Source organism: Ambystoma mexicanum, chromosome 6q, assembly GCF_040938575.1.
Source record: "Ambystoma mexicanum isolate Mex_15411 chromosome 6q, UKY_AmexF1_1, whole genome shotgun sequence".
In the NCBI taxonomy this organism is placed as follows: Eukaryota; Metazoa; Chordata; class Amphibia; order Caudata; family Ambystomatidae; genus Ambystoma; species Ambystoma mexicanum.
The window spans coordinates 1,591,952,959-1,591,966,920 of NC_090937.1; the positions used below are offsets into that span (position 1 = coordinate 1,591,952,959).

The following is a 13,962-nucleotide window of genomic DNA, read 5'->3' on the forward strand; positions in this document are numbered from 1 at the left end:
GGAATCCGAGAGGACCTCAGTTTTTACAAGATGGTGAGATTGTGGCATGGAGGATAGCTCAGAGCAAGGCGCTTGTCTTGGAAACAAGCACACACTGAGCAGCCCGGGTTCGATACCATGTCCCGTGCTCGGAGGCCAGAATCCGCCACGAAGTGGGGATACACATGAGCAGTTTAATTTTGATGGGCTGTGTGGGAGTTATCAAGTTGAATATAGTAGGTTGGGAAGTTTAGCAGAAGACTCTTGAGCGGTCTGAAGATTAGCGGTGCCTTGAATCTAGGGAGAAAGTTGCTGTTTTCCTGAGAGAGTGGATGGCCACTCTGAATGACTACCAGTATAACAGGGTTTGTGTTGGAGGTAGAGTGCAGTCCTGAAGGATACTGTGCTTCCGGAGGAGGGTGGAGTTGCCTTAGCCACTGTAGTAAACAGGCGCTGTGGGAAAGTGTGGAAGTCTCCTCCTACCAGTATAACAGGCTTTGTGTTGGAGGTAGAGAGCAGTCCTGAAGGATCAGCTACTGTGCTTCCAGAGGAGGGTGGAGTTGGCTTAGCCACTGTAGTAAACAAGCGCTGGGGGAAAGTTGTGGACGTCTCCTCCTAGGTCAATACCTCTGTAAAGGAAACACGGATTAAGGGCGAAAATGCCAGAGTTCCTGATTTTATTGTGGCACCCATTGTTGCCACGGCTATTTCACATGGACACTTTCAGTTGAGATTGGACATCTCAGTTAGTGTTTTTGTGCTATAGTGACTAAAGTTGTTAATAGTTGCATTCTTTCATGCTTCACTAATATATAATTAAATTAATTGAAACCATAAATATATGTCTGTCCTATCTATCTATCTATCTATCTATCTATCTATCTACCTACCTATCTATCTATATCTTTTCCATTCTGTGGCTCTGAGCTGTGTGTACCGCTCTCATATTCCAAACGTGACCAATAGCATTAAGCTTTAGTCTGTGGTCGTGCATCGTGTACACCTCTTGGGTACATGGTAGCAAACGCACAAGTGTGTGTGGTCAAGAACTGTATTCAAGTTCACTGCAGATGCTTATATTTAGAGTGTTTTTCATATAAATGATGTATAAAAGCTTGGAAATAGGCATTCCTTGTTTTGCCACGTGACTACTATTCGCTTGCATGGACAATACAGTCCACAGCACTTAGCATTACTTTATTTGCTACTAAAAATCACTTTCGACGCATTGGCTTCTAAAGCTTTTTTAAATAATAATGCAGTAGTTGCGCTTTTGCCCACACGCAAACTGTGTACAAATGGGGATTCACAAAGGATCCTGTGTAAGCAATCCGCAATTTGCACCAATCGCAAATGAAAGCCTGCAATATCGTTGAGCCTTACGAGGAGCAGTATTGACTGCAGTGGACGATGCGACAATTGATATTCATCTGGCTGCACCAAGGAGAAATTCGTTTTTTGGCAACATTTTCATAACGTAAAATGGCTCTAGTGATGTACAGAGTAAAGCTTCTGCGGTTGAAAAGAATGGGCTCAGGGGCTTGGAAATAAATGCTTTGAAATCTTAAGCAATCAATTCTCAAACATTGAGGTGGATGTCTTTACTAGGAGGCCTCTAGTCAGGAACTGCATACATTTTCATGTTTCATAGGCCAAGCTACTAGCCAGTCATAAAAGTCACCTGCCGCCTCAATTCGATACATACTTACTCGCTAAGAGTCCAATATCATTAGCCAATGGCTAGTGGCGAGTGGACATTTTGCATCCTGTTGCTGTGCCTGTTCATTTAAGGAGTAGCAACTGGGTTAACGAGAACACTCCTTTTTCAGTATGGCTACACCGTATGAAGCAAGTCTGTTTCTTATTAATCCTGTAGATTCACACCTTTACATTGCTACTTTGTACGTCACAGGGGTCGTGCCAGATTACTACATGTCAGCCGGGACACGTTGGGCCAGGCCTGGATTTTCATTTACTGGATACCGTTTAAACAGGGGCGTTGCTAGGGGGGGTAAGGGGGCTATAGCCCCTGATCTTTTGGTTGTAGCCCCGGATAGAATCTCAGCAGCTACAGCCAAAAGACTAGCTCGCCCCCAGTCCCAACAGTTCCGACAGCAGCTTAGCCCCGGGTATTTTCCAGACCTAGCAACTCCCCTGCGTTTAAATGAATTGGAGTGACCCAGCGCAAGTCCCAACATCAAATTAACGGAGAACTGAAAGCCTGCGACTGGGCCATGTGTCCCTGGGGATGTGGAGAAAGCTGTTAATCCGGGAGTCCAGGCATAATAGCTGATTGGTTTAATTCATGACTGTTCTAGGATCTGGGGCGTATCCTCTGCTGCTTTGCTTTAAGCTCTTTTTTTTATATGTAGAAGAATGCAGAAACAAGGCGTGTCTTGGCGTATCGCTGTGTAGCTTTGCTCATCACAGTAATGGTAAAGAAGTTTAAGACAGACTGGATACCTTCCCTCTAACAAATGAGTCCCCTCAGGTCAGGACACAACGTAGAGCGCTGTGGCCGCACCATACCGAAATAATGGATCCCAGGTTCAAGCAGCAGCACAAAGTAGGTCTTCCCGGCCGACTGAACGCTTCGAAAGCACTCGCAAAACGCCCTCTGACATATCTGTGAACAACCTTGTATGGGTCAGGGAAAATTCAGTATGATGAATGCGGAACAAATTCAAACTTAAAAACACGTGTGGAGGCGCAGCATTTATTCTTCCCACACAATTCATATTTCTGAAAATTGACATTCTGGGTCAGAAATAGGACCTTCATTATTTTGTTTGCTGACACGTTGATTTTTGTAACGGACAGGGATGCAAAAGTCATACACATTTTGTACAAGTTTAGTAACTATAATTGGAACTATTATCCCTTAAGCAGGTAAGCAAACCCAGCCATGTGGGGACTCGCCCTAAACAGACCCCCTGTAGTCAGCCTGCAGGAAACCGGTCGAATCCCGACAGAGGACCGTTCTTATCCTGTGATGTGGCGCTCAATAGGAATGCTTTTTCTTTAATTTCAATTAATTCAAATTGAGCCGATACCCGACCCGTCTCACACCCCCTTTTACAAATATCCCGGGTCACAATGGACCATGAACCAGGCCGATTGGTGAAAATACAACAATTATTTTTAGAATTCACAAAAATCACAAATTTTAATATTGGGCAGTAATCACCAATGGGGGGATAATTGCAATAAAAACTACTGAACTACACTTGGTTAGCCTTCTACATGAACATATTCAAAGCACAATTGAATAGGAGCAATTTTGGAATTCAAATAGATAGCACCCAAGTTAAGGTTTTCCCCCTGCAATGTTCACTCAACCCACAAATAATCAAATTCGGAGTGGATAGAATGAAGCAGCAGGTAGTCAGGGATAAGAGACAGCAAACAGAACCAAAATCCGACCTTCCCTCACATTAAAGCCTTTGAAATAGCATAAAAGGACACTTAGAAATTGACAAATAATTAATGTGCGGTTAAAGCTTTGAGACAAATATGATTTCTCACAACAACTAGCACAACTTTATCTTTGCATAAAACTAGCAATCACAAGGCAAGGGATCAACAAGAGGCTGGAGGCGAGCGTCCCCAAATAGCACGACCCTCCCCGCAATGAGAGGCAGTAATGGACTCTCCCAAGAAGGGAATAAGGCTAAGACCAAGTGCGGGTGAGCGTAAAACAGAAGTTTTATCTAAGTCAAAATAGGGCATGCAAAGGACTCTGCAAACTCCGAGAGCGCTCTGTCTGACAATAGCAAAGACAGGCGTTTATATTTAAAAAAACATCATAAGTACCTACACACTATAGGGGACACATGTTCGTAGGGATTGGGTGGCGTCGGCTAACTATACATGCAGCTGTGACGAGTCTCTTCGTGGTTGGTGGACATTTCTGCAGTGCCAACGTGGGGTGGGGAAATCAGCTGGGCTCATCTGCATGGTGCCGCCCGGTCAGGCGTGGTCAGTGTCATTGATGAACAGCTTCTTTGGTTTTCTGCCCTGTGGCCACGCATACACACACATTATTCAACCTTATTCCGGTTGTCCTGTAAATCCTGCAAAAAAATTATTCTAGGGGTTAATAAAGCACTGAAGGAATGCACGTTACTGAAGATGTGTGGGCAGTATATCAGGGCACGGTTACTCTTATCCTGTTGACTAAGTGCTGTAAGCTACGGGGTTAGGTCTCGGGGCATGGGATGAGATGACCGGTTTTCTGGTCTCGTTAGAAGTAGTGACAAATGCGTCTACATGGTATTGGTACAATATCGGGTGTCTGTTTTACAAGGGCCATTAATTTGGGGTTATCTGGTGGGCCATGGGACCCGCGAGGGTCCACCTCTGGCTTTTTAGTTGTATCGGAGGTTTACTGCTAAATTGTAAATACTTCAGGTGGCTGACCGTGGTTATGTGAGCTGCGGGGGGACCATGGATGTTCGAGGAGGCTCCAGCTGAATTGGGGGAGGTGAGGCAGTACAGCTTGGGCCTTAGCCTTCCCTGGCGAGCTTCAATGGGAAGGGAGGGGGAAGTGACCTTGAGCAAGTCTGCAGTTAGATTCTTCGTGTGTGCAGCATTTTATAGTAACAAAAAGGAATACAGTAGATATATAATAATTCGTTTTCTAAAGAGTTACATATCTACATTACCTATACCCTTACATAATCGTATCATGCAGGTTGATCAACATTTCTACTTATTATCACAAAGGTGTATATTTGTAAACTAATGGTTTTTGCTTTTCAAGGGTTAAAGCAACATCTGAGGTAGCGTTAGGTTTGATGGAGCACGCAGAAACAGCAGACCGATGTGGTTTAAAAACAGTAATATATGTTATATGCACACACAACTCATGGCATTCTATGTATCTTTTTAGGCAATTTACATGTGCTTTACAGTACCACTATTGTTGCGTTTCTTTACACTCTAGCAGCATTAGTTTAGTCATTCTATAAGAACCTTGTGTTGGTTTACTTGCATTATACCTGAGGAGGCACTTAGCGAAATACCTGGCAAACGAGGTCATTCATACAGTACTTACAGGCTTTAACCATTCTCTGCATTGGGCCATGTAGCGATACATTTGTCGTGTCATTGCAGTGTCTATAAGTTTTAGATGCAGGGTCGTGCACAAAGGACATTAGCACAATGTATTTGACATACTATGGTTTTGGTACAGGCTTAAGACACTGTATATTACTGGGGACCATTTACAGTTATTATTCCAAGCCGGCCCCGCATACTGAATCACATGGTGAATAGTGATGCACTGCGGAAGGTGAATGATAGTGTTTGCCTCTAGCATTAGCTCATGTCCGACTGCTCGTGGGAAAGGGCTTTCAGCGGATCTGCCAGGGAGCGAAGGCAGCGGGAGTAAGCGAGGGCTTCTCCGTAGGTGGGGGCCGTGCTGCAGCGCACGGGTACTTGTGTTCCAAGATGGAGTTCTGGTTTTCAAAATGGTTCTCTGGGCCTGGCAAAATACAGTACGTTTGGTCAATGTGTCAGCCAGTGGCCCGCCCGTCATCTGGGCCCTAATTTCAGGAGGGGCCCCTGATGAGCCATGGACGTCACAAGGAGGGGACTGAAGGGGAGGGGGGCCTTTTGGACCTGTCCTCCCACACAAGGCATACAATTCAAAAACAAGTGGAAAGTTAGACCATGCTGCAGCCGAATTCACACATTGGAAATTTGCATTTTCTCAATTTTTAAAATGACATAATTGAATTTTATGAAAAACTGGTGAAGTACTCTGATTTCGAATGCAGTGTTTGGGCTGGGGGATAGATCTATATCAAAGGGGCAATATAGAGGTGAAAGTAGGTCGCTAGCTACAAAACTGGATGAGATTTGCAAGATAGAAGAGGGTTTGCTTTTGGGAAAATGAAGCCGTGAAAGAGAGAAAAATCAGCTGAGAGAAGAACAGGTTTGACTTACACTAGATTATTAAGACTATATTGTTAAAGAGGGACACAGTAAGATCCAAGGTTGATGCGCCACGTCAACCTTTTCAGCCCAGCATTCAACTTTGTGGAAATTGGTTTTATTACTCAAAATATGACTAAGGGCTTATGATCAAGACAAGACAGGATTAATAGAGAGATGGCGCTAGCACTTAGAAATTCAAGGACAGGGTGCACAGAGGATTCTAACAGTTTTAACAAGTTACCAGGGTATGGATAGGATTGCTTAGAGGGTGGAATAAAGACATAAGGGTCAAGATGGGGAGACTGTTTCTCTGGGATGGGAAAATACTCACAGTCCACGCTTGAGTTTTGGGATTTTGGAACAGTCAGGGTTCTGGTCACAAAAGATTCTGGTCACCGGATAGCGGACTCTCCTGGCAAAAGACAGCTGGGCAAAGGTCTGGTCTCCGGATGCCAAGTACAGCTGAATGCAGATAGTGGACAAGCCGGTCTGGTCTCAGCATACTAAAGATACCACAGCTTTTCCCCTGGTTAATGGGATTTTAGATCTGGGGTGTCTGGATTGAGGCCTTGCTGGGATGGTCAGCAATGCTTTGGCCTTGCAGTGGGATCTGGAATCAGCTATGCTTTGGCTTTGCAGTGGGATCTGGAATCAGCTATGCTTTGGCTTTGCAGTGGGTTCTGGAATCAGCTATGCTTTGGCTTTGCAGTGGGATCTGGAATCAGCAAGGGGTTGGCTTTGCAGTGGGGTCTGGAGTCTGGCAGGATGAATGTGGAAGATCAGGAACGCAGGTGCAGGAAAATCAGGAAAGAGTGTCTCTAGTTCTGTCAACCATCCTTTATATAGAGCATAGTGACATCACAGAATTATTGGTGGGCAGAACTGAGCTAGACCTACCTCCAAGACTCAGATAGGTCAGCCTAAGTTAATCGCCTCCTCGAGGAGGAGTCTGTTTGAGGATGTATTTTATGAGGTGAAAAGCCTTCCCACAGTTACTTTAGCTAAAATCAATTTTTGCCATAAATGGCACATTTGTACAATTGTGGCATTTTAACAAATTACATAAGCAGCTTACATATTTTATGCAGCACATGCCAGCCCAGCTCTGCAGTCTGTAAAACATTGTTTCGCCCTTCTTATCATTTTTGTTCATTTTTAGTGTGAAATAAACGGCCTAAAATTCTATAACTTTATACATGTGTGTGGATGATCATTAGGCATGTCAGCATTGAAATTCGCAGTGGCATCAGTTATATTTTCCTTAGAATGCCCAATTCTCTGCCATTTCTGTTCCAAAGGTGGCAGTGAAGGCTACAACATCTTAAATTACACCCCACAAAATTACATTAAAACTGTAACTTTGTACATTTTTTGCAAATTTCTGCTGCAAAAATAACCGTCTTAAAAGTTTCTTAATAAAATAGTCTTTTGAAACAAATGGGCTGGCTTTTGTCCTACACTGGACCATTTTTTTTCTCTTCAGCTACCACCAACTGTCACTTCAGCCCTCTGGGATGGGGGTTCCCAGTTTGATTGAAGGTTTTATGGCCCCCTCCCATTCACAGGTTAGTGTCCCAGAACTTCTATTGTCCCAGCCTGGAGCACAGACGAATGTCTGACGAGTGTGTGAACTTTTTGTCTCGGTCCATTCAAAGTTTTTCAAGCTAACAATTATCACTTTCGTGTCCTAGAGGTTTATGGTGGCTCCATTTGGGGGAAGGCCTCAGCTTAGCCCGCAGAAACCCGTTTTGAAGCTCCCAAAGTGGCCAATGCATTTTAATTCCTTTATTTTGTTCTTAATCAAACAAGCCTGTTGAATCGAACATACCATATATGTTCCCAGCAACAACCCCCTTTACCTTGTTAAACAAGGGCAGGGCCGCATCCAACATTACTTTTAAAACAGTTATTTTTCTTTATTTTGCAAAAGTACATTTAACATGTGGTGACTAAAAGTTGCACTTTTCTTGCCAATCTGGTTTTTCTCTTCCCTCTGAATTCCCACATTGTTTTGTACTCGGATATCTCCTCTGAGGAGGAACTCACCGGCCTGCAAACCATCCAGGAGGAGGGAAACGTAGGAAGCAGCCCCTACGGCGAGCGCGGCACAAAGGCGACAACGGCAAGGACACTATCGAAGAAGAGCAGCAAGGCGACGAGGGTCTGGGTTCCCAGCCTGTGCCCCAGCGGCCTATTTCGCTTGCACCTCAGCTACCACCCAGAGACTTCTCGGTGGACATCATTTCGGCACTGCATATTCTGGTCTCTGAGATTCAGACAGGGATGCCTATTGCGCCGGTGGCCCCGCCCGCGGCGCAGTCTAGCCCCCCCCCACGGGGGAGCCCCAGGCCAAGAAGAAGAGAGTACACCCTCCCAACCACCCTTCGACCCCATCGCCCTCCTCTCCCTCTCCGAGGGGTGAGACCGATCTGGACACAGCGACCACGGGCACGAACAACTACAGCGCAGAGAGGCGAAGAGGAAGACCATCCTTTCCATCCCACTCCTGGATGACATTTGGGACAAGGGTTTGTCTCTCATGAAGAACCCTTCCACGGCCCCGGCGAAGAGGGATCGCCTCGAGAAGAAGTACAGGGTGCCTGACTCCGCGCCCAAGTGCTTACGGGCCCAGCCTTCTCCGGGCTGTGTAGAGTCCGCTGCGGCCAGGAAGAAGTCCTCGGGTGGCTCTGCCTCGGTGGCCTCCACCCCACCGGAAAGCGAGGGCAAGAAGTTAGATGTCATGGGATGACGGGTCATCTATTTTGCAGCGACTACCATGAAAGCCGCCAACGCGCTTGTATCGTGGCTCTTTGTGAACGGGAGTTGTGGTTCAAGATCGCTCCCATCCTGGACTTCCTTCCCGATGACAAGAAGTCGGAGGCACTGGAAATTCTGCAGGAAGGCGAGGTGGCGTCGGACCACGCCATCACAGTGGCCATGGACATTGCTGACGCAGGATTCTGCCAAATGGGCAACAGCGTTTGCCTTCGTTGTCGTGGCTGGCTAAAGGCCACCAATTTTCGGCAGGACGTTTAGTCGAAGGTGCTGGACATGCCCTTCGACTGGGACAGTTTGTTCGGGAGGCTGTGAATGAGTCTCTCCAAGCCATAAAGACAAACACTGAGACGGTGCATGCTTTGGGCACTCTTCAGCAACGGAAGCCGTCATTTTGGACCTCAGGCGTTAAGTCCCAAAGATCCTCCGAGGGGTTTGGCGAAGGCTCCTCTTCTTACCGTCAACCCTCCCACTCTTCGACCCAGGAGACCAACAGGGGCCGCTCCAAAGCCTTCGGAGGAGGACGTCACCGTTGCCAGGGTCCCGAAGGCGGTCCTTCAATGTCCAAGCAGGATTGAACCGGCTGTGGCGTCGGGCACCCACACGTGCACCCTGGTGGGAGGCCGGCTGGCAACCTTCACCAGCGCGTGGAAGACCATCTCCACCGATCGTAGGGTGCTGGATGCTCTCGCCCATGGACACAACCTGGAATTTCAGCATAAGTGTCCCCGAACACCACCGGTGGGCCGGCAGGGAAACAACGTCCCTCAGCTGCTGCTGGAGGTGCTGGCCATGCTAAGGAAAGGCACGATAGAGCTCGTCCCAAAGAGGCTTCGCAGTGTACGCAAGGTACTTCCTCATCAGAAAGAAGACCGGGGGCTGGAGGCCCATTCTAGACCTTCGTCGACTAAACAAATACATCAAGTCCCAAAAATTCTGGATGGTCACTCTTACGTGCTCGGACAGCTGGAAGAGGGGGGACTTCCTGTCATCGCTGGACTTAAGAGGATGCATACTTCCCCATTCACAAGGGGCCCTGCAAGTTCCTTCGCTTTGTGATGCAAGGGAAGCACTACCAATTCAGGGCCCTTCCCTTTGGATTGAAGTCGGCGCCAAGGGTCTTCACCAAGTGCCTGGCACCAGTGGCGGTGCAGCTGTGACTGCGGGGGATTCACGTCTATCCTAATCTGGACGACTGGCTCATCTGGGCCAGCTCGAAGGAGATTGCCGTCGACCACATGGCGAGGACCGTTCGCCTACTGACGGATCTTTGGTTCTCCGTGAACTTTGCAAAGTCCTGCTTGATTCCATTGCAGGACGTGCTGTTTCTGGGATCCCGACTCAACACAGTGTCAAGCCTGGCGTCTCCATCGGAGGAGAGGATTGCGGCCATCTTGGGCAAGGTACAACGGCTGTTGGCCCTGAAGATCGCCAGGGTGAGGTACATAAAGTCTCTGCTTGGCATGTCTTTAGGCTGTGCAGGCTACGGATGCGTCCCCTGTAGGAGTTCCTCGACACCCGTTGGATACAAGTGTCGGGAAGCTTCGAGGACAAGATTACACTCGACGAGAGTTTCCGTCGAGCGATACGGTGGTGGGGAGTCCGCGCACATCTGTCCAGGGGCGTGGATTTCCAGACCCCACCTCACCAGGAGACGGTCACGATGGACGCCTCCCTGTAAGGATGGGGAGCTCACACCGGAAGTCTTCACACAAGAGGCCTGTGGCTACTGGAGGAGAAATGATGCACATCAACGTGTTGGAGCTGCGTGCAGTGTTTTTGGCCCTCAAGTCTTTCCTTCCGTCCCTCAAGGGCAAAGTGGTGCGGGTCTTCACGGACAATACTACCACAATGTCTTACATCAGGAAGCAGGGAGGCACCAGATCCCTGGCGCTCTCCAAAGAAGCGCAGGACCTGTGGCACTGGGCTGTCGCCCAAGGGATGTTTCTCATCCCGTTTCATCTGGCAGGAGTGAAGAACACTGTCGCCGATTCGCTCAGCAGGAAGCTGCGCATTTGCCACGAGTGGGAGCTTCGGCAGGACCAAGTGGATCACCTGTTCCGCAGATGGGGCAATCCCCAGATCGATCTATTTGCCACAGCGATGAACACCAAGTGTCGGAGGTTCGCCAGCAGGTCTCCCCAGCCGGGGAGCATGCAGGACGCATTCTCATTCCCCTGTTTCTGTATGCGTTCCCGCCGTTGCTTCTTCGACTAGTCAATCAACTCAGACGGTCCAGGTGCAGGATGATCCTCGTCACACCGGCGTGGCCGAGGCAGAGCTGGTACCCGGTCCTTCTTGACATGTCAGCGTCCACTCCAGTCAAGCTTCCAGTGGTCGCAGATCTTCTAGCCAGAGAAGGATGTGCAATTCTGCACCACGACCCAGGATCGCTGAACCTGAAGGCCTGGCTCCTGCAGCATTAGAGTTCGGGAGTAACGACCTTCCAGCGGATTGCAAGGAGGTGCTTGCCAAGGCCAGAGCATCATCTTTGCTTAAATGCTACGGACATAAATGGAAGAGGTTTGGCGTTTGGTGCCGTACACAGAAGATCGACCCTCTGCGAGTCACGGCTCCGCAGGTGCTACCTTATTTGCTGTCATTGGCCAAAGCAGGACTGGCCCATGCTTCCATCAAAGTTTATTTGGCGGCTATCTCCCGCTACACCAGATCTCTGTGACGGTCGTCGTTATGGTCACCGTTTGGTTAAGGAGTTTTTTCAAGGGACTGTTTAGTTTGTTCCCGCCGGTGAAGGGTCCATGTGGTGCTGACTAGGCTCATGGGCTCTCCAATCGAAACCATGCAGACAATTCCACTAAAATTCTTGTGGAAGACAGCATTCCTCGTGGCCATCACATCTGCCCGGCGAGTGTGTGAGATTCAGGCTCTGTCCTGTAAACCACCTTATTTGACTTTTCACGACACAAGGGTGGTGCTGCGGACCCACCCCTCCTGCATGCCCAAGGTGCTGTCGTACTTTCATCTAAACGAGCCCTTGGTGTTGCCTGTGTTTTTTCTGATGCCTTCGTTGCTGGCCGAGAGGACTTTGCACTCACTGGATGTGACTAGAGCGCTGAAGTTCTACGTGAACCGCACAAAGAGTTTCCAGAAGACGTCACAACTTTTTGTGAACTTTGGCCCTGTGAACCATGGGAAGGCCCTCTCCAAGGCTTCCATTTCCAGGTGGCTCTCCGGCTGCATCACCCATTGTCACCGGTTGGCAAACCGACCGTTGCCTGGCCGTCCGAGTGGCCATTCAACCAGAGCGATCGCTGCCATTCCGGCGTTCCTGTCTGGTGTGCCCCTGCTGGACATCTGCAGTGCTGCTACGTGGAAGTCGACACACACCTTCACGAGATCCTACTGCGTCGACAGGGATTCCAGGGAGGAGTCCAGAGTCGGCCAAGCAGTGCTGCGCAACCTGTTCGCTTGAAGGTGAGCCTGGTGAGGAGTTAAGAAATGCTTATGTTGAGCCTTTGCCAGCTCCCAATACTTGTGCATGTGCGCACTGCTATGTATTCTTTATTCATGAGCATGTGAATCCATGCCAGACCCCATGCTGGAGAAGGCACAAGTGACTTACCTGTAACTGTTGTTCTTCAGCATGGGTCTGGCATGGATTGACATACAAACCCTCCTGCCTACCCCTCTGCGGCTCTTCTCTTGGTCCTACTGCCACTTTACATGCTACCAAATCTGAAGATGGCTTCCAGGGGAGGGGTTTGGGTAGAGGTCAGTTATTGGCTGGGAGCTGTATGACCCAGAGCTCATCGATTGGTTATTAGGAGAAAGTTCAGAAATGAAACTGAAACTGATTTTTTCTTTACCGAGTATTCCCAGCGTGATGACTGGGAATATTCATGAGCATGTGAATCCATGCCAGACCCATGCTGGAGAACAACAGTTAGGTAAGTAACTTGTTCCTTCAGAATCATTTTACTTCCACTGCTAGTTGTATTTTGTTTATTTTTTGTGTATTTCAAAACCTATTTTAGAAAGAGTTGTCCCCGCCTGTTATTCAGTGGCCCAGACACCACAGGCTGGCACTCTATAAAGCGCTAAAATCAAAAGTAATCGTTCTATTCGGTCCACTGGTAATGTACGCTACACTGATTAGATGAAGTAGAAAGTCCTTTCCCCATCTCTAGTATTGATGTGGCTGCAAAAGGCATGTCCTCCAACTTAGAACTAATTAGAGCACATGCTTGCTTTTTGGAGGATGTTTTGTCCAAATAGAGCATTCATGTGCCAAGCCCTTATACAGAAACCTATCTGCGCTAACATATGTGTGCACATTTGTTGGGGCAGCAATCACTTCCACTTTGCCCACAGCAGTTAGAAATATCTAATGATTATACCACTAATGCTAATGAAGCTAATTCTTTTTTAGACGGGTAGCGATTGCTCGATCGTCTACGTCAACCCTTGATGTTCAGGCTTTACAAACTGTAAATGGAAACATGGATTATCCATAGATCACCTTTGTACAGAATAACACCTCCTCATAGATGGTGTCATTGTGATAATGTTGATCTCTGTGAATTGTTAATTTTTCTTTGTGTTCTACCTTTACCTTAAAACCTACCTTTCTGAATCTGTGTGTCTGGTTTTCTTTCAGTCTATGGCACTCTACTGGTTTTCTTCCAGTTGTGTGGGACTAGCACATAACCTCTTCCTCCGCTCTCCAACCCTGCGTCGCACATTCAGGATACCCAGCTCCAAGGCAGACTCCGACACGCCATACCAGGACATAGCAACTGCATTATATGTAAAGTACTTTTTAAAGAAATGAACTTTTTCGCCAATAAATGTGTACCTTAATTCACGGTCAATAAACCTTAATGAAAAAAGCTGGCTTGTTTATCTTGCCTACGTTTCTCAGAATTCTAATTTGTATTTTGCATTTATTTGATGAACATGGGTTTCATTTTCAATCAGAAATGACTTACAATAACACATTTGCAGATGGTGGGGGCATTCCCCAGAAAGGTTCTTGTACAATAGCACAACATTTAAAACAAGTGATGAGTCAACTTGAGGGTGCGAACATAATAGGACATAGACCAGGGACAAAACAAAAAAATATTAGGAACAGGTCACTATGAGAATATTAACCTAGTGAGCTAATTCTTCAAACTAAAGAGTATGCTGTACAAAAGTAGGGACGATAAATCCTGTGTGTGATGGGAATGAGTGGTATATAAGAACGACAGAAGACCAGGAGCAGAAGGCCTAAGAAGCCTTCACAAATAAAATCTGGAGAGGGAA

General features: G+C 47.4%; 1 protein-coding gene across 4 annotated transcripts in view; it reads left to right on the forward strand.

Annotated features, from left to right (window-relative positions):
- COX18 (cytochrome c oxidase assembly factor COX18) overlaps positions 1–13,584 on the forward strand; it is a 150,261-nt gene extending 136,677 nt beyond the window's left edge. For all 4 annotated transcript variants that reach the window (XM_069632320.1, XM_069632322.1, XM_069632319.1 and 1 more), the window contains one exon: positions 13,313–13,584. In XM_069632320.1, coding sequence (XP_069488421.1) covers positions 13,313–13,486 — 174 coding nt within the window. In that variant the 3' untranslated portion in view covers positions 13,487–13,584. The remainder of the gene's footprint in view (positions 1–13,312) is intronic.
- Positions 13,585–13,962: the final 378 nt, after the last annotated feature.